Raw genomic sequence first — 19151 nt, 5'->3', positions numbered from 1 at the left:
TGTGATAGCAATACTTCTAACGGAAATGTCAATCGACGTTAACTATGGGATATTGTGTCTCGGATGGCCTGCAAATAATTATAATTAACCTTTTTTACGTCGAACTCCTGGCGACTGCGCCGAGAAGTTGGAGAAGAACCTATGCCGATGGCGGACACGCGCCGCACAGAACAACTAGCGATACCTACCGGAAGCATTGCAACTACGACGCACGCTACGTTCCAGATAACATTACGAGCTCATGAAAAGGCGTGATACACTGGGATAGATACCGACAGCATCGTATTTAGTCACTGTGTACGGTAAATCATGCTAAAGCGCTAAACTGATTAATTACGCCTTAATGGCCAGTACATGAAAACACAAAACTGATAAAACGTACATTACCGCGTGGTTTTCAATTTTTCCCGCAATTTCCAAATATGAGGCGATATTCAAATCAGCGCTTAAAAAGGCACCCGTGTGCAATGCAAACACACCTGCACAAAAAATGCATGCGTAAATAATGCCTATGGTATTTAAAAATAGTTGCCATGCGTAGGCTGTACTTAAAACATAATGGATACGAGAGCGATTGCCCATTTCTGGCAATCTGAACGCTTTGTACGAAATTTTATGCATCCAGAGTTTATTCTGAACAGATAAAAATTGAATTTCGACTGCCTAAAGATCGGATAACAAGCATGTGCTTTGGTGCACGATGCTACAGACATCGAGCTGGGACTGGGGAAATGCTGAACAGCTCAAATTAGTTAGCACTACGGCTCTAACAATTTGTATTTGCCCCTGGGGTCCCTGCTATTAAAGCCCGATGTCCTTTCAAATGGGCTTACTGTTCGCTTTGCGCATAAGAGAGAGCGCATAACCGTGAATTTTTTTGGTGAGGCTAGTCTTTTTGAATTTCACCGTAAATTTTGCAAAACTTTTCTCCCGCAGATCTAGACAACTATCAAAAGCTCTTTTCAAACATTGCTGAGCGGTTGATTAGCTCACCCACCCAATTAGCTGTCAACATTACATGCGCATTTATATGTTGTAAACTCAACAAATAAGCTTCCCACTTCCCTCTCTGTTGCTATTGTTAACATTTAACCCCATCAGTGTGTGGTCCTCAGACAGCACTAGCCCTCAGCGGCTCGGCTCTGAGCATTGCTCCGCTGCACAGCATACCTCGTTCCATATGGGTGGTCATGTTGCTTCATTCCCACGCTGACCAATATTGTCGTCACGTCCTACAGCAGACCCCCTGTTTTCAGACACCTGCGCGCGCAGCCGCCGTCCGAGCGGTCGCTGCGACACCGGTTCATCCGACACTCGCTGTACGCGTGGGGCGTGCCGCTGGTGATGACCGGCCTGCTGGCGTTCTTCAACTACGCGCCCACCTCGGTCATCCCTGACGGCACTATCGTGCGGCCCGGTATCGGCGAGGGGCGTTGCTTCTTCGCCAGTGAGTACTGGTCTCAGCGCATGCTGCCAACAGACATCAGATACCAGTGCACCTGGCTCAGCTCGGACGAGGTGTCTGTGCTACGTCTTTTCTCGAGACGTTGTTCTCGAGATGGTGCCTTCCAAGGATTTAATGATCAGGGCCCAGTCCAGTCCGATCCGGCTAGGATACATCTGATCCCCGCCAATTCGCCTTTCCGATCTTATTGCAAACTCCATCCCGATCTGGGCTGGATTACCGAAAAAATGGTGGCAGAATGTGTGTAAGCCTTCTGCTACATCTTAGTGTTCTAAACATCAGAAGGAATATTTCACATTTGTACGGGGTTTTGGGCTCAAAGACTATCTTGAAGATCATTCGATGCAGTTAACAGCCTTGCCCATCTTAAGACCTAAGCCCTCTAGTTTCTGAACTACACGCCCACGAAGACGTCCGGGCTCTTTCGTGAATACTGTTTCAAATTTACCCAAACATCCATGACGTCATAATAACGTCATTGGAATCCTACCATTCCACTGACCATGCGGCGATCAATGCCAATACAAATAGGTTCTCAAGTCGTTCATATTTGGCGCTTGTGACTACGATCTCCAGATATAACGGCCGTCAACTGGTTTTCAATCACTGTTGTGCAAAGTGCGATGAGGCAATCAAACAAAGGCGCATACCTATTAAGTGGAGAAAATGTTGCTTAGAGCAATATTAGCCACTTTAAGTATACCAACAGTAAAGTGAGCTTATTTCATCATATCTGATGCCTGCTGCAATATCTTCAAATAGATGGAACATTCCCTTTCACAGCAAAGGTGGTGCATATGAGAGCTTTTAGGTTTTCTTATTCACATAGATAAGACAGTAGCAATAGCCTCATTCCTCGGAGAAAATCAAGAGAATGGAGATATAGTTGGGTTGATATTTCGGCAAAATGCCTCTATCAAAACAATAGCAGAATTGAATTCAAAATCAGCTCTATGGTCCTACTCGATTTTTTCAGTTTTTTTTTCTAAAGCAAGCCACAGCTTTTACAGGACACCATCATCCAGGGAATTGAACAAAGAGCGATTGCCATCCATTACCACGACACAGTGTCTATCTAAGAATTAGAATACGCTAACATATGTGTACATGCAAACGAATTCAAGCAAATAGGTATCACGCATCACGGTTCATTGAGACATGCAAGCGAGTTGAAGTTAATAGGCACCATACGTCGCGCATCAGTTATACATGCAAGCGATTTGAATTAAACTGGCATAGCGCATTACGTGTCAAGCATGACTTATATATGTAAACGATTTTAAGCCAACACACATCACACATAAAGGCGCATATCACTTTCGCATAATCGGCTATAATGAGCCCTGTATGTGAAATAGACAGGAAAATAAGTGAATGTATTCTTATAAAAAGTTGGCGACCAAATCTTAGCACGTGGGGCTACGTGGAGCTTGTTGCTTGTTCTGCGATGTCACTTTCGAAGGTACGCCGATGCGATCCATCGGATAATTTACCCTACGACATTGTGCCAGACAGACTGCAAATATTTTTGTTGCGAAGACTGGTGAAACTTTGCAAAAATGTAAGCTATGCAAGTGGACATGCACATGATCTTTCTAGCTCCACTTTTTGTCCGCGACGCCATCAACCAGTTGTTTGTTGAGACGAAAGAGCCCACCAGCCCCTGACCGGGAGAGGTTGTGTGCCCTGTAGTGTTCTTTTCACGGAGCGCCTCTCCCGGGAAAAGGGGCCTCCTTACTGTTTAATGCAGAAGATCGAAATTACTTCAAAATGTGTTGGCACGAACAAACTATTTTTGTCCCAAAATTTACATCCTTTCTCAGAATCAACATATGAAACAAATTATTCGAAAATGTATGAACTTGCAGAGTCGCAATCCTTGGCAGCGAGAACTCGTATTCGCGCGGTTACAGCATTTATCAAACCGAACGGTGCTGGCCGCTCCAATCAAACGCAGGCGGCGGGCGCCGGGAGCGGATGAAAAAAATCTGTCGTGAAATAATGCTTCTGAAGTTGTTTTTAAAATCCATCCATAGCTTCAAATTAACTGGGGCGGCAACATTAATTCAAGGCAAAATTAAGGCAAAATTGAACAAGATTAACAAAATTAAACAAAATAAAATTTCACTTGTATCATCAGTTGGAAGCTATCCTCCGACAGACTTATGGCTGCAGCAACAGGAGAAACAGATTCCACCATTACGCCACGAGTTCGCAGTGGCGAACAGCGAACAATTAGCAGCAGCTGTAAATGCTAATCCGTTCCGATTATAGGACCAAAAATCGCCCCAGGTAAAATAGACAGTCCGGAAGGGTTTTTAATCGTTCAAATGAAATGCTGACGCGATCAGAGGCGCTTGCTCGGATGCATGATCATTTCATTTACCCTTCTGGCCTCCACCACGGGGTCGATGATGCTTAGCTTATGGAAACTGAGCGCCGGGCATTGGGGCCATTTGTTTCTGAAGCTGATGAGCGCATGTTTTCAAAAGTATGCCACCTAATTTTTAATATTCAGTTCTTTACGAAGGAACAAAATCCCCAGAAAAACATGGGTTAGCCAGCCAATATAAATTTGGACCTTATTTCGGTATAAATCCCACGTTTAATTGACGGGCCCCTCAATACCTCTGTGGACCCCAGCAGATTCCGGTAAAGTTCCTGAGCGCTATCGGTTTAGAAAGAGTACGCTGAACTATCGGTAAATGAATGGCACCGGTTTTCTCGATGCATTTATTAACCTCTTGCTTTTCATTTGGTTGACACAGTGAGATCAAGATGCAAACATAATAGCATCTTCCAGTGACTTCTGGCTTCTGTTTTACTAAAAGCAAGCAAAACAAGAAGAAAATCGCATAGCCTTCGAGACCAAGTGAGCCAAATCTGATTTGTTTTGCGAGGGGGATGCTCTCAGCAGAGGACCTTTGTCTACCCCGTTTCTTCTTCCTGTTACTAAGTGTTCCTGGTGTGAACCAATTTACCAATTCCAGCTGTTGGTCAGAAAATCTTTTTGCGGAGTATTGGAATGAGTTTGACGAACACTTTGCATTACATGACATAACACGGATATCTTTTGTCAAGCTGAAGTTCCCATCCGTGTTGATGACATCAATTCATCATGAAAACGGATATTCATTAGTTGTTTACAATGGATTGATGCAATGAAGTTTTTTTAATACGCTCAAGTTCTTAAATTTTTTTGGACCGTTTTTGTTGGCATTCAACACTGGCAAAGAAATAACTGAATTCAGGCAATTTCTTTTACATCCACTAGCTTAGACCACGTCTATCGAACTAAGAATATGTCTATCATACGATACAAGACAGATGCCCTATAGCTTTTTGTTCTTCAGTCAATCAGCGTTGTGGATCGGTTGAGGGCATTGGAGCTGGTCACGCCATTTTTGTTGACAAGAATGCAGTGTGGAGCAAGGCGGACTTTAAGGATTATTTAATTCAACATAAAATATAACTTTTCAACAGTTTTGAAAGTTCTTGCACCATAATCCTATCTGAAAACGGCAATTAGTACAATTTTATTGGTTTTCAGTCCACGCAACCCATGTGAAACTGTTTTTTTTTTTTGGTTCGTTTTGACCAGTTTTAAGGACTTCGGCCGAACATTCTTATTGGATGAATTCAGTATGATGCGCTTGTACTCTTTGTCCTCATCTCACCATCAGATCACAATATATTTTCTATGTTTCTTGATATATCTCGCTCATCTCAGAACGCTGTATATGTCAGAGCATCAGCTAGCAATTTTGAATGCTCGGGAACTCCAACGCCTGGTGTTGGCAGGCAATTAAATGGCTCACAGAGAAACAACTAGAACAATTCCTATATCACAAAGTGTGGCCATTTCTCTCTTCCACGCCGACAGTGCGTGGTGGTACGATGGCGTGCCTTGCATCCGCCACAGCGCAGACGCCGTTTCCGTCTACGTCGATGACGGTGCAGGCACTACCAAGCCGTTCCTCGTGCGGAAAGCGAGACACCCACTATCAGCCGGGCTTCCTGTAGGACTTCTGCATTTTGTTGCTACGTGGCATTCATCGGCGCATCTGCGAACCGGGCCTAGTTTTAGCATAACCGCAATATGCTATCAGTTCACCAGAACTCAGGCTGTGACCTTTTATCAGCCTGCTGGGGACTAAAATGTCGCACTTGCAACGTCCAGGGTCGAGTCGTGGGCCTTGCGGGAGGCGGCGAGAAGAGCACCACGGCTGTCAGCGATGCGACCGGACCTCGGGCTGGTTCTGGGTCCCTGTGGACCATACAGGCCGTCCAGTGTCCCCAAGCCCGGGCGGAGCACGACTGATCGGCTGAACAAGCTGGTGCCAGCATAAGCGCATCGTCTGCGGGTGCAGAACGTAGGCGCGCCTCCGTCGGCTGTAGCCTGAGGCGCGCCTCCGTCGGCTGTAGCTGTGAGGCGCGCCTCCGTCGGCTGTAGCCTGAGGCGCTCCTCCGTCGGCCGTAGCCTGAGGCGCGCCTCCGTCGGCCGGTAGCCTGAGGCGCGCCTCCGTCGGCTGTAGCCTGAGGCGCGCCTCCGTCGGCTGTAGCCTGAGGCGCGCCTCCGTCGGCTGTAGCCTGAGGCGCGCCTCCGTCGGCTGTAGCCTGAGGCGCGCCTCCGTCGGCTGTAGCCGGAGCGCCATTGCTCAGCGACGCTGACGTCAGAGCAGAGCTGCGCGGTGGTGCCGGGTGAGATGGCGCATGTTTAGTCAGTTTGTTGATGACAGGGTTCCGGCCTTGCCTAGAGCTTGCCCTGCATCTCAGTTTCGCCAGCCACATGCCACAGTTTCTTCGTATGTGCGACATTGAGATGCCTAGCAACAGCACTCCGAATAGCCATGGTACTGGTAGGAAGCAGCGCAACTTGGTTGACGTCAACAAGCCAAATAAACAGAACACTAAAGAGAAACGTAAATACACCAAGGGCGTTTTTGGGAGCATTGGAAAATAACAGTGAACAGCTAAATCACAAGACATAGTAAACCTAAAAAAGACAAATATTCATTTCCTTAACTAAACTAATATTGTTGAAAAAACGTAAGTCTGGAAGATAATCGATGCTTTTGTGTTATGGACGCATATGGTGATGCATGCAGATACAGAATGTTCCATAGATACATACTGATATTCTATCAATACCTGCATGAATACTTTGCTTGATACGTTCGACGCATCATGTTTGCAAAATTTGTATGCTTCAGACCATGCAAACATAGGGTATGTGTCGAAAAATGTGCCTATTTGACTCTTTTTCTGAGGTCTAAGGTCAGCATACATACCTAAGTGCGCACCCATCCCGCTGCTACCGCTGACGTTTTTGGAACAATCCCCCCTTAATTAAAAAAAGGAGCAATGCCCGGTTATGCAGAGAATCTCACGTGCGAATCGATGACTCTTAACTGAAACTGAACTGGATGTAAAGGTGGAGATGTCGCCTTGAACAAATGAGGGCGTGATTGATGTGTTGATGCATTATCTGCGAAGTGATCATGTGTGCTGTTCGGTCCAACAGATGCATGGTCAACCACTATCGCCCCGACATGAATATTCTGTTTTCAGATCACAAAGCGGGGCTGCTCTACTTCTACATAACGATCTTCATTTTCACGGGGGTCAACGTCGTCTTCTTTCTCGCCACCGCTTGGAAGCTGTACAAAGCTGACCAAGACTCACGAATTCTTCAGCGGAAGCGCACCGCTCGAGACAGGTAGGAAGATTGATCTCTCGCACATCACGATGACAGGCAGGCAGACCGATCTCTCCACACGCCACGATGACAGGTAGGCAGACCGATCTCCCCGCACGCCAGGATGGCATGAAAGGTAGACACCTCATTCGTCAACGTCGGGTGAGTGCTATCACGAAGCTGTGTTTATAATCTATATAATTATATTTTAATTGTCGCCCGTGTGTCGCAACGAACGTTACAAATTTATAAATAACCTACTTTATAATTTTCGTACGTCCTTTCGTCAGTCATGCACAGATACGCTCAAAGCTCGGTGCCAAGGCCACACGAGCCGTTTCGTGCGGCACAGACAGCGGAATTCCATCACTGTGATACACTTAGGACATTGCGGACGGAGGCGTGTGGCCGTACACGGTAGAGCACTCCACGGATTGCATCAATCGGCAGATGGCGGGCGGAATCAAGGCTCGGGTGGGACTGAACCTGGACCGGATCACAACATTTAGACAATACGGGGACTGGGACCGAGTCAGATTTTACAACTTGCCAGGCCATGGCAGACTGAGTGGAAAAATCAATTCATTTTCAAGAGACGCTAACTGAATTTGAAGCATCCAGTGTCATGAGTGGTGAGTGGGAGAGGTTGACAAGATTTGCGGGCACTCGGTGTCATCACAAGGAATATGCATCTATTTCTAATCCAATGATGATTATTCTTTAACACAACGTCCGTTGCTGTGGCCGTAAATTCATAAGCGGGCGCCAGTGCTTTTAGATTTATTTATAGGCGTGCGTAAACTAAAGACGTTGCTTAAAACCAGTTTCTAGCTTTTAAGTGCAATTTTGTCATTGACCTCGCTCAATGCTTGTCATTCGTGAGTATTTCCCCATCTTAAAGCGTCGAGTACTGCCATTACAACCAATTGCTAGCGCTTATAACGTCGTTTTAACCAGCACCTCCTGGAACAATAAAGGGTCGATAGCTCAGCGTAGAGCACTGAACGTACACCGCTAAGATCATCAGCGGTATAGTATAGTTGAGAATGTACGGTGCATTCTTGTGCAGTTGTATTATTCCGAGACTTCCAGTCTGTTTTAGTTGGGATCAGGGCCCATTAGACCAGCAATGGTCATTTCCAGGCTGTGGGATTAAGAAGAGTGAATAGCAGTCTGGCAAGTCTGCATGCATCTGGGAGTCCTCCACTACCGAGAGAGGGGTCCCGCACGGGGACCCCTCTCCGGCAATGTGCGGGATCTCCGCGTCGAAACTTGGACAACTGATGAGAAAGAAATGTGTTCAGGCTGCTGATTTGAGGAGGCAGTGTGCTGCGAGTGAATATTACCAAGCCAAGTTTGTATGCCTCACATCCGTTGCATTTTGGGGCAAATATCATACGTTTATTCAGATAATCCACTACATGATGAAAACTAAGTATGCACTCAAATTTTCTGGTGGAAACACATGCAGATATGGCAAATTGGGCGCACGGACGGGTGCCAAGTTGGGTGCTAGGACGAGTGTCAAACTGAGTGCCAGAACAGGGGCCAGAGTCTTTTCCAGGGACAGGTGCCAAATTGGGTGCTAGGATGGATGCAGAATTGGGTGTCAGGATGGGTGCAGAATTGGGTGTCGGGGTGGGTGCCAAATTGCGCGTCAATCGGGGTGACAGGACGGATGCAAAATTTGGTGCGTGGACGAGTGCCAAATAGGGTGCTAGGACGGATGTCAAAGTGGGTGCTATGGCATGTGCCAAATTGGGTGCCAGGATGGATGCCAAAGCGGGTGGCAGGACGGATGTCAAAATGGGTGCCTGGGGCGGTGCTAAATTGGGTGCCAGAACGTAAGATCCAGCGTTGCTGACATGTTCGTGATGTTCGGGCAACGTTCGTAGTGCCTGATTGTCGTGGCAAGTAATTTTCTAATCTGATACTCGCTGTGGGTAATTGCAAACCTTACGGCTGATCCGTCCATGTTTCATCGAGTCCTTAGCGTACAACCGCGTACCTAGTGTCTGAACATTTGGAGCTCGGATGATCTATAATTTGTCATCACTTTTTGTGACAGTATCTGGACAGATTTTGGACATTTCTGAATTTACCTGCCATGGTTTTCAAGTGCAATTATGTCCTATCCTTCTCAACCCCTGCCCCCGCGAGCCTAAGCCCAACGTGAAACATCGATTGCTGTCAATATGATCATGTTGCGCGATAATCCCAATTGACCAGTACTTCCTGACATATTAAAGGTCGATAACACAGCATTAAAACTCTGGGCATATATGCTGAAAAAACGCGAGTTAAAGACCGCCTTTCTTAGATGTTAGCAGTTATGAATGCCTTTTAGCTTCTACGTGAACATGAGTCTTAAACTTTAGGCTTTCGTGCTTTTGTACATGTCCTTACCAATCCAGTGAGGGCTTTTGACTCAGGACGACACAACGCGCTTTCAAACTTAAAAAGGGGGGAAAATGGCAGCTCTTGGTGACAGGTAGTGGTCGACCGGCACGATAAGCATAGCAGGATTAAGGGGCGGTATCGTTGGGTCTTTGGATCTCATTGAACGCCGCAGGCTAGCCGCCCAGCCAGTCGAGTCAGCCATCAACGCTCCAAAATAAAGGCAGGGGCCTTCGGCGCTCACGGAGGTCATGGTCCAATGCCCCGCCCCGACCCCAAGTTCGCCCCTGCATGGGCCAGCTCCTCTCTGGTCGGGTGGTCTGGCACCTCGCGCACCCTCATCGTTGGGCTGATCTCCAGCCGTGCGCACCCTCATCGCCGGGCCGATCCCCAGCCGTGCGCACCCGCATCGTCGGGCTGATCCCCAGCCGTGCGCACCCGCATCGTCGGGCTGATCCCCAGCCGTGCGCACCCGCATTGTCGGGCTGATCCCCAGCCGTGCGCACCCGCATTGTCGGGCTGATCCCCAGCCGTGCTGCCTATCTTAAGACATCCATGCATGCGACTACTATATTATCGACATGTTACTTTAAAAAAAAAACGATGCGTGCCGTATATCATCAATGCGTATCAGGATTAATCTCAGTTCAGTTCAAATATTTGCGTGCTCTGTCCATCTTGCCCTAAATAACGTAACTCGATCAGAGTCAGACCGCGATAGCCGCGGGCGCACTGGAGGAACGCCGGCGACTCTTCAAGGGGTCCCTGGGAGCAGTGAACCGCCGGCTTCTAGCGCCCAGCGTGCCCCCGCACTACACGAATAATGCAGAGGGAAGGCGACCTGTTCTGTTATTCCACCAACTCGTAATATATCATGAGGTGACCATGAAGACATTTCAGGTGGAAGCGGCAAACACTGCTTAACATGCAGCTTATGTAAGAAAGCTGGTCTTGGTCAGCTATATGGTGTTGGTGCAGTATGTGGTACTTATCGGATATAGTCCTGTCTCTGGTCCGGTACTGGGTGTTGTTCCAGGCATCCCCCCACCCCCTTACCGGTGGTTCGGTATAAAGTGACGTTTAGCTCATTTGTTCAGCTAACCAAATAAGCTTAACAGTGTCGTGGAGCTAAATTACTGCTCTTGGTGTTGTACACGCTGACTTAGAGTCACAGCCCCGCTTGTGACCTGACCTAAGGTGCTGTACAGGTGTAGCCCAGCCCATTGTATGGTATGCGGTCCGGTCGAGTCGCTGCCCGGTGTTCAGTCCGGCATATATTACCCCGATGCACGCTTTTTTTGTCCGGTGTGCGACAACATCGTGTCAGTCGAGCCGCAGTCCCTTCCGGTCCAGCGCGCGGTACCGTTAAGTCACAGCCTCGCTACAGGCCCAGTGTACGGTGCCATCGAGTCACAGCCCTGTTATTAGTCTGGTGCACGGTACCGGGGAGTCACAGCCCTGCTTTTGGTCCGGTGTATGGTACCATGGAGTCACAGTCCTGATATTGGTCTGGTGTATGGTACCATGGAGTCACAGCCCTGCTATTGGTCCGGTGTATGGTACCATGGAGTCACAGTCCTGATATTGGTCTGGTGTGCGGTACCGGGGAGTCACAGCCCTGCTATTGGTCCGTTGTATGGTACCATGGAGCCACGGTCCTGATATTGGTCTGGTGTGCGGTACCGGGGAGTCACAGCCCTGCTATTGGTCCGGTTGTATGGTACCATGGAGTCACAGTCCTGATATTGGTCTGGTGTGCGGTACCAAGGAGTCACAGTCCTGACATTGGCCCGGTGTGCGGTACCGGGGGAGTCACAGTCCTGCTGTTGGTCCGGTGTATGGTACCATGGAGTCACAGTCCTGCTGTTGGTCCGGTGTATGGTACCATGGAGTCACAGTCCTGACATTGGCCCGGTGTGCGGTACCATGGAGTCACAGTCCTGCTGTTGTGTCCGGTGTATGGTACCATGGAGTCACAGCCCTGCTATTGGTCCGGTGTGCGGTACCATGGAGTCACAGTCCTGCTATTGGTCCGGTGTATGGTACCGTGGAGTCACAGTCCTGAATTGGCCCGGTGTGCGGTACCATGGAGTCCACAGCCTGCTATTGGTCCGGTGTGCGGTACCATGGAGTCACAGTCCTGCTGTTGGTCCGGTTGTATGGTACCATGGAGTCACAGTCCTGACATTGGCCCGGTGTGCGGGTACCATGGAGTCACAGTCCTGCTGTTGGTCCGGTGTATGGTACCATGGAGTCACAGCCCTGCTATTGGTCCGGTGTGCGGTACCATGGAGTCACAGTCCTGCTGTTGGTCCGGTGTATGGTACCGTGGAGTCACAGTCCTGACATTGGCCCGGTGTGCGGTACCATGGAGTCACAGCCCTGCTATTGGTCCGGTGTGCGGTACCGGGGAGTCACAGTCCTGCTATTGGTCCGGTGTATGGTACCGTGGAGTCACAGTCCTGCTATTGGTCCGGTGTGCGGTACCATGGAGTCACAGTCCTGCTATTGGTCTGGTGTGCGGTACCATGGAGTCACAGTCCTGCTGTTGGTCCGGTGTATGGTACCGTGGAGTCACAGTCCTGCCTTCGGCGCGGCATACGATGCCGCCGGGTCGCTCGCCAAGCCCGGGCAGACGCAGTGATTAGTTTGATTAGTTTGAGGCGAGTCCGCGGAACTGCCGCTGGCTTGTCGGCGCCGGACAACTGCGCCGGAGTTGACATACTCAACACTGAGTCGCTATCTCTGACCTTGAACTGAGTCATCCAAACATTTGGCAGGGTCCATAAACAAACATGAACTAGGCATACGCCTTACAACTGGTAAGCAGCGACGGAGGGTAGCCCATTATTGATTTTGCGCTTCAGAACCGCTTTCGAAATACGGAAACGTAGTTATTCAAGGTATTTAAGACGGTCTCTGTTTGGAGACTTTTCGAATGTTGCCTAGCATTAGAGGAAGTGTTACGGAGCATTTCCGAGTCAGAGAAATGCCGGATTGGGCTGAGGAAACCGTGGCCGTCGTACCAAAGGCATGTCTTTTTTGCATTAAACGAGCACTGACGCCTGAAATTTATATTTTTCACAATACAAATGTTCACGCACACGCTTGTATAAATATATCCCTGTAAGATGACCTTACCCTTTACGTGTAATCCACACTAATTAGCGTTCGGTGGTGTGTCGTGTTTGTGTAACACTGCCCAGTGACATTAAGTTTCAATCTTCAAGAACTTGACACCGTCATCTAGTTTCATTGTTGAGTCAATAGTCCACAAAGTTGGTCATAAACTAGCAGAAGAGTTGGACGACTCAGGCCGTCAAAATGTGCTCTTAGAGAGCGAGCCTGTAGCCTGACCACTGAAGATCGATCCCGTTCGAAGCAGTATCAGCCTTCGAAACGCAAATGTCCGGTGCTCATTCGAATACCTTTATGGAAGTGCAACGGTGTATCGTCATAAGTAGCATGCGGACATATGCGGACATGTGCCCTTCGCACTAACAAGTGGTCATTTTATGATCAGTGAAGACCCTTGATATCATACTTAAGCAACAGCTTTCAACCCATTCAGGACCAACAACCAGACAACAATCGTCTGACTGGGAAGAATGGGGCCGGTGTTGGAGCACACGAAATTCTGGCTACACAGAATGTATGTTCCGCCTATGGAGTAGAGAGGGTCAGATCATCCTGCTGTAAAAAAATGACCTATGTTTGCTTACACCTCATCCTTTAAATCTACTGACCTAAGCAATCTGACTGTTCGGATATGTGAGAGGCAACCTCCGTACACTGAGTGAGACCAGCGCCGGTAAAACAGCGTCAGAACAAACCTGCTTCCCCGCCCTGCTGTGCTCGGCAAGGTCCGGCGCGTGCTGCGTGTGGAGACAAAGTGTTGCCCCACGGTTATTATACAACTTGAGCGACCGCATGGCCAATAAAAGTATAGCGAAAAAAAGAACACCAGATTTTGACTGCACCCCATCGTTTGTCTTCTGGAACAGAAGACCCGATGTAATCGCGGTGTGGCGCGGGCAGAGCCGCATCAGTGACAAACTGGACCGCTCTTTCCACGGCTCATGTTTGTGCGGTGTATCCTTCAGGTTTGCATAGATACTATGAGCCACCATGGCGGGCGGGAGATAGTGAAGGTTCCAATGTGGTCTCGGTCGTTTAGACGGCCAGGTCAGTGTAGGATCGGGCATCTTGCTGATATTGCGCAAACGAATTGTGCAAGTGCACTCTTTCTGATGGTGTCGCTGAAATTCCGGCCTGTTGAGACCGTTTCCGCCAGCATTTCTCGTATGCCTAACCCTGACGTCGTCAGACAATGTGGCAAGTTGTAACGCCTCGGAGTAGCTTCAAAGGAAATGACCATTATTTAAATATAATGAAGCATCAGATGTGATAAAATAAACTCACATATAACTACTCGCATACTTTTAAGTGGAAAAGGCTGCTCCAGATAACATCATTTCTCTTTTTAGTGGATGTGCTCCGCAATACGGCATTGCTTGATTGTGTCAGCGTGCCTTGCACAACATTGATTGAGAGCCGACTGACGGCCGTTATATCTTGAAGTCGTGCTTACGAACGCCAGATGTGAACGGCTTGACAACCATCTTTGTATTGGCCTTGATCGCCGCATGGCCAGCGACGTTGATGATCGTGGACGTGCGCTGTTTGATATCCAGTATTAATCTGGTGCCAACGTCATTCAGTTCAACTCATCGCACCTGCCTGGGAAAAGCATTTGAAATTGATTCATTCAAATTCGGCCAAGAATGGCATCAAAGACATTCTGAGTCAGACGATTTCTGGGGTATGGCAAAGCTGAATATTGTTTTACATCTGTTGAAATTTATGACCTGCTGTCCTTATTCATATGGTGCATTTTCTTTTATGAGGATTTTTCTCTTCGCATATTGGTACCTGTTTGTACGGCTGTGCTTGTACTTTTCCCAACAGTGTTTTTAGTTAAGTTGCAGCAGGGGTCCTGTGAGAGGCGAGCACATTCTGGAATCTTTCCTTGTGATCTCGTTTCCGTCCAAAGCGGTACAGCTGAAGACAGAACGCAAACTGACTGTATCATTCTTCGATACTGTTTCTTGTTCTGGAATCTTCATCTCCAAACTTGGGAGCAATTTGTTATCCTCTGACGAAAACGTTGGTCACGTGCCGGAGACTGGGGTAGACACCCACGTGATGCGTACACAAAGATTGCAGTGCCGGATACTGGAAGTAACAAAGGCGGGTCTGTGGGAAAATAGTACAAGTATTATGAAAGGTCCAATTTGAATGTTGTTGTTTCAGACGTGTTCTTGCAAGAAGGTGGTCATGAGGTCACAGCAGTGCACGAATTTTGCATGGGTGGATGGTTGAAGTGGCAGATCTGGTGTCAGACACATGAATGTGGGAAACAACGGCAGCTGTTAAGATGCGTGCGCATTTGACAGTGTTGCGAAAAGTGTCCTTATCCCCACCTTCTGTGCATAACCTGCATCTGTCACGTGATTTGTGTGTCAGAGACACCAGTTTGTCTGATCCCGCATACCGTATATGTACCGTTGCCAAGTTTGTGGTGGCATTAAACCCCTCTGAGAATGTGAGGCTGCTAATACAACTCTGCGCTTGGCACCTGGTGGACGCTGTAGTGACTACTGAATTACACTTCCTTAGCAAAGGTAACAAAAACACACCGAAATATAAGAATTACTGTTTCAGGCTGAGGGTGTACGTCAACCTGTTCATCATCATGGAGGTCAGCTGGATAGCTGAGTGCCTGTCTGAACTGATACCTCCGAAGCAAATCTGGTAAGGTTTCTACCGATACATAAGCATGCGTGCTTTCCTTTCCTTTAATTTTGTTCACTTGCTTACTAACACCCAGTCTTAAAAAGTGTGCACCAGAATATGCATTCCATGTAAAAAAACTACCAGTGTTTGTATTTCATGTCGGGATAATCGCAAGCAGTTCCAGGGGAGGGGGGGGACGTCCATTTCCTCGGGCAATGTGAAAACGACATGAAAACATGTGGGCAAGTTTGAGCTGAAGCTTAGGAAATTATTTGCAATGAAGTCATCGTAAGGCCTGCTTCAGAAACATCAATAATGAAAGGGTTAATGTGACAGGCTACCCAGGTGTAATTAGGTTTTCCACTGATTCAAACATATGTGTTGATAAAGCCCGCATATCGCACTACAGGCGCATTACGGACTGTTGTGCCTCTTCAGACATGAAATTGGAAACAACTCCGCATCCAGGGTGTGGAGTTGGAATGAAATCTAACTCATAGGGTATGGATTGGAAATCGATTTAATGGTCGTGGATGGGATAAATTTGCGTGTCTGATCTTCACTCCGTATTGCTTGCTCTTGTCCCTGTCTTCCTTTCTCTCATATTATGTCTTCTTCAGACTCGCAGTCTCGAATAGCTGCGGCCTGCTCACTTTACCCTAACTGCCGTCACTCGATTGTAATGAATATTTCGCGCTTTGGCTTTTAATTCTTATACTCCTAATTAAAGTCAAGGTCCACCGTCGCATTTCGCAGGGCACTGTAATTTTACTGCAGCTGTTTCTGAGCTGTGCGATCAACAAGATGTGTAAGGCGCTTCGCGAGAACTCAGCTTACGGAATCGAAGAAGATCCCCGCATTTGTCCGCCGCTAGCTTGCCAAACGATCTAAATCACATCACATTATGCCAGCTAATGCGCGGAGCAAGGAATTTTTCACTTTAAATTCCCCGTAGACATGGTGGGTGGGTACGCGACATCCAAAGAGCAAATGTGAACCGTCATTTATGTTATTTATCGGATTATTCATGATTATAATTAATTGGCTGTCAGTGAGGTGCATTTTGCTACGGGGAATTTCGATGCGTTCGCCTCATGCCGCACTGCCCTGTGGTTTTGTAGCTCCCATTGCGCGTTTTATCAAGTTTTGCGTATTACTAATCACGTCGCTATCTACACTAGGTGTTTCCTTTTCACCCTCAAGGTACTTCACGGACATCCTCAACGCCTCCCAGGGAATTGTGATCTTCTTTCTGTTCATCGTTCGCTCCTCCTCACGCCGGGCAATCAAAGACAGATATTTGGAGCTCACCAAGCGCGGCTTCAATCCATCTGCTGGCCTTATCCATCCACCAGGAAAGGACGAGCGAGTACGCGGGTTTGCCATGGTATGTATGCACAGAAACAGCGCGTATGTGAAAACGTGTTCTTGTCACATCTGGACTGTTTCAGCCGTGCAACTAATATGCCAAAGTAAATTGCGGTTGTCTACGGTGCACGATCATGACTATACCACCGTGAAGGCGTGTGCTCTCGTGGTCGTCATCTCCGACGGCAAGTGAGCCTCTGGCGCTATCGACAGGCCGCGGTCTCACCGACCCCATGTATCGTCTGAACCTTCTTCCTGGCCGACAGAAGCCGCCCTCCTCCCGGACCAAGACAACTGGGGCCAGCAGCTCCGGAACCAATGGGAATGCCCAGTCAAGCAACATACACATGACCGATGTCCAGCAAGGTGACAACATCGAAACGGCGGAGTCGAACGGTGACGGCGGCAAGGCGACGCCATGCAACCCCGACAAGAGCACCCACGACAATCCGTGCTAAGTGCGCTGTCCGTCGCCCGTCCGATGAGCAAACGGCATGTGTGGGCCGACGGGCCGCTGGAGGAGAGACTGTGGACGCACAGCGTCATCACTGGGCACGCAGGGCACGTCCCGTCGATCGTGCCACACCGCTGAACTGAAGACCGTGCTCCTGTTAAATCGCTGTTGAACTCGTGTGTTCTGACTCGCTCTGCGCTTGTTTGCGTCGCTTGTGAAGTATGCTGGCACGAACTCTGGCTGGGACGGCGCGCCCGTCGATGCCCGGTGCCGGTGCGCAGCGCTGCCCGGGACGCGGGCTCTCGTGGCGTGTGCCTATCTACCCACGCAACGGTCGGTGGCGTGCTACGCTGCGAGGATTTTGTGCCGAGGCAGGCGGCGGTGCTCCGCTGTGTGGTGGCCTGTTTATGGGCTGTTTTACACTGGCATCAGCGCTAGCTGAGTAACGAATTTGTCTGCGTACCTGATGGGTTCTAAGCTGCCTGCTCTATCATGCCACCAGTTGTTGTTTTGGAAAAATTCCTTCCAATGACAGCGTCCTTAGTGAAATTAATTTTACACTAGTGCTCTTTTGCCAACTCAAAATCTGCACGAAGCTTAAATATGGTGAGCTAGCTTACCGTCGTCCCTACTGGACACCTGTGGTTGTCTTGCTGATATCATCTGACTGTGCACACCATATGATCACGCAACATGCAACACTTGATGTGAATTTCAGTTCAAAACTCGTCAATAACATAACCAAGAGGCTTTGGGGACCATGACTCCATCTGGGGGTGGAGGGACTGAAGTTAAAAGTGGTGGGGCTGTGATTGCTCAAAACGGCAGTAAAGGTATTGTGAATTAACCAAATGGGCCCTCAAAGCATCTGTATGGACCCCCAAACCTAATTATGTTCCTAGTCCCAAAGAAGGACCCCTTTGACAGCGAAGTAGGGTCTGTTTTGCTGATGGGGCTCGCTATGCTCGCTTGGCCATTCCTGGGCGAAATGAAACCGAAGCTCGTCATTAAGCCAAGCGTTCCCTTCAAATACGTTGCGGTAGATTTATGACGAAAGTCCGAGGGGCATGAAACACGCAAAGCTGCTACAGGTTTTGATTGCATTGGTGCTCGCTGTGCTCCGGTCGAGGTCCCCAACGCTATGATAATCGTTAAGATTGATTAATGTGATTTGCTGCAGGAATTAACACGTGCATGCATGTATGCATGATTGCATGCATGGCCTGCCTGAGCACTTCTATCCTTGTGCTTTTTGTGCGTTGAATGTCCAGATCATCGAGAGAATGTGTTATTGCCAACTGCATACATTCCAGCTACTGCTGTGCACTTTGTCATGTCACAGGGGTACTATCGATTTTCCCTTGTTCTGTACGACATGGAGTTGCGTATTGCACCTGCGCTGGTGTGTCAGAGTGAGCTTCGACAGACTTGACACGTGATGTTGAAGTCACTGTCACGGAAACCGTCACGTTTGCCGTATCTACGGAGCTCACGCCTCGTGACAGCATGCTCTTTGGGGCGTCGAGAAAGTTAAGTCATAGGCGCCTTTGCATTATGTTGCCGTTGTGCCAATCGATACTAGCGCTGTCATTGCTCTCCTGAAAATATAAGTGAAACGATCCACGGGCCATGTTAAATTAGCCGTTTGCACACCGCATTGACCATGCGTAGGCCGCATGGTTGTGGAATTGCGAACCTGATTGCCTAATTGGTTAAAGGGAGCGTCTGAGCTTTGGGGCGCAATTCAAAAAATATTTTCTAGTGAAACCTCAGGCCTGTTTACGTCTGGTAGTAGTATTGGGAGCGTATGGACCATGCACCACTACGGTGCCGTCAAGAAAAACAGAATATCAATTTAAATTATTTTTGTGTCTGAATTGCTCTGTCAAGGCTTTGTAACAGGAATACGTTTCTTCCCTGCAGTTGCGAACGCCGTCATCATGGCCGCCACCGTGCGCACCTCTACTGGTGTG

At 48.4% G+C, this 19151-nt stretch overlaps 1 protein-coding gene across 1 annotated transcript in view; it reads left to right on the top strand.

Annotated features, from left to right (window-relative positions):
- Positions 1–17780, top strand: part of LOC119101691 (uncharacterized) — a 28874-nt gene extending 11094 nt beyond the window's left edge. Inside the window, exons 4-8 of the mRNA XM_037225109.1 lie at positions 1257–1447; positions 7037–7184; positions 15285–15374; positions 16560–16743; positions 16991–17780. Of these exons, the coding sequence (XP_037081004.1) occupies positions 1257–1447; positions 7037–7184; positions 15285–15374; positions 16560–16743; positions 16991–17182 (805 nt within the window). The 3' untranslated portion in view covers positions 17183–17780. The remainder of the gene's footprint in view (positions 1–1256; positions 1448–7036; positions 7185–15284; positions 15375–16559; positions 16744–16990) is intronic.
- The last annotated feature ends 1371 nt before the right edge of the window (positions 17781–19151 follow it).

Source organism: Pollicipes pollicipes, unplaced genomic scaffold, assembly GCF_011947565.3.
Source record: "Pollicipes pollicipes isolate AB1234 unplaced genomic scaffold, Ppol_2.1 Scaffold_4881;HRSCAF=5763_pilon_pilon_pilon, whole genome shotgun sequence".
Classification (NCBI taxonomy): Eukaryota; Metazoa; Arthropoda; class Thecostraca; order Pollicipedomorpha; family Pollicipedidae; genus Pollicipes; species Pollicipes pollicipes.
The sequence above is the reverse complement of the archived record's forward strand: the minus strand, read 5'-3'. Positions and strand labels throughout refer to the sequence as shown.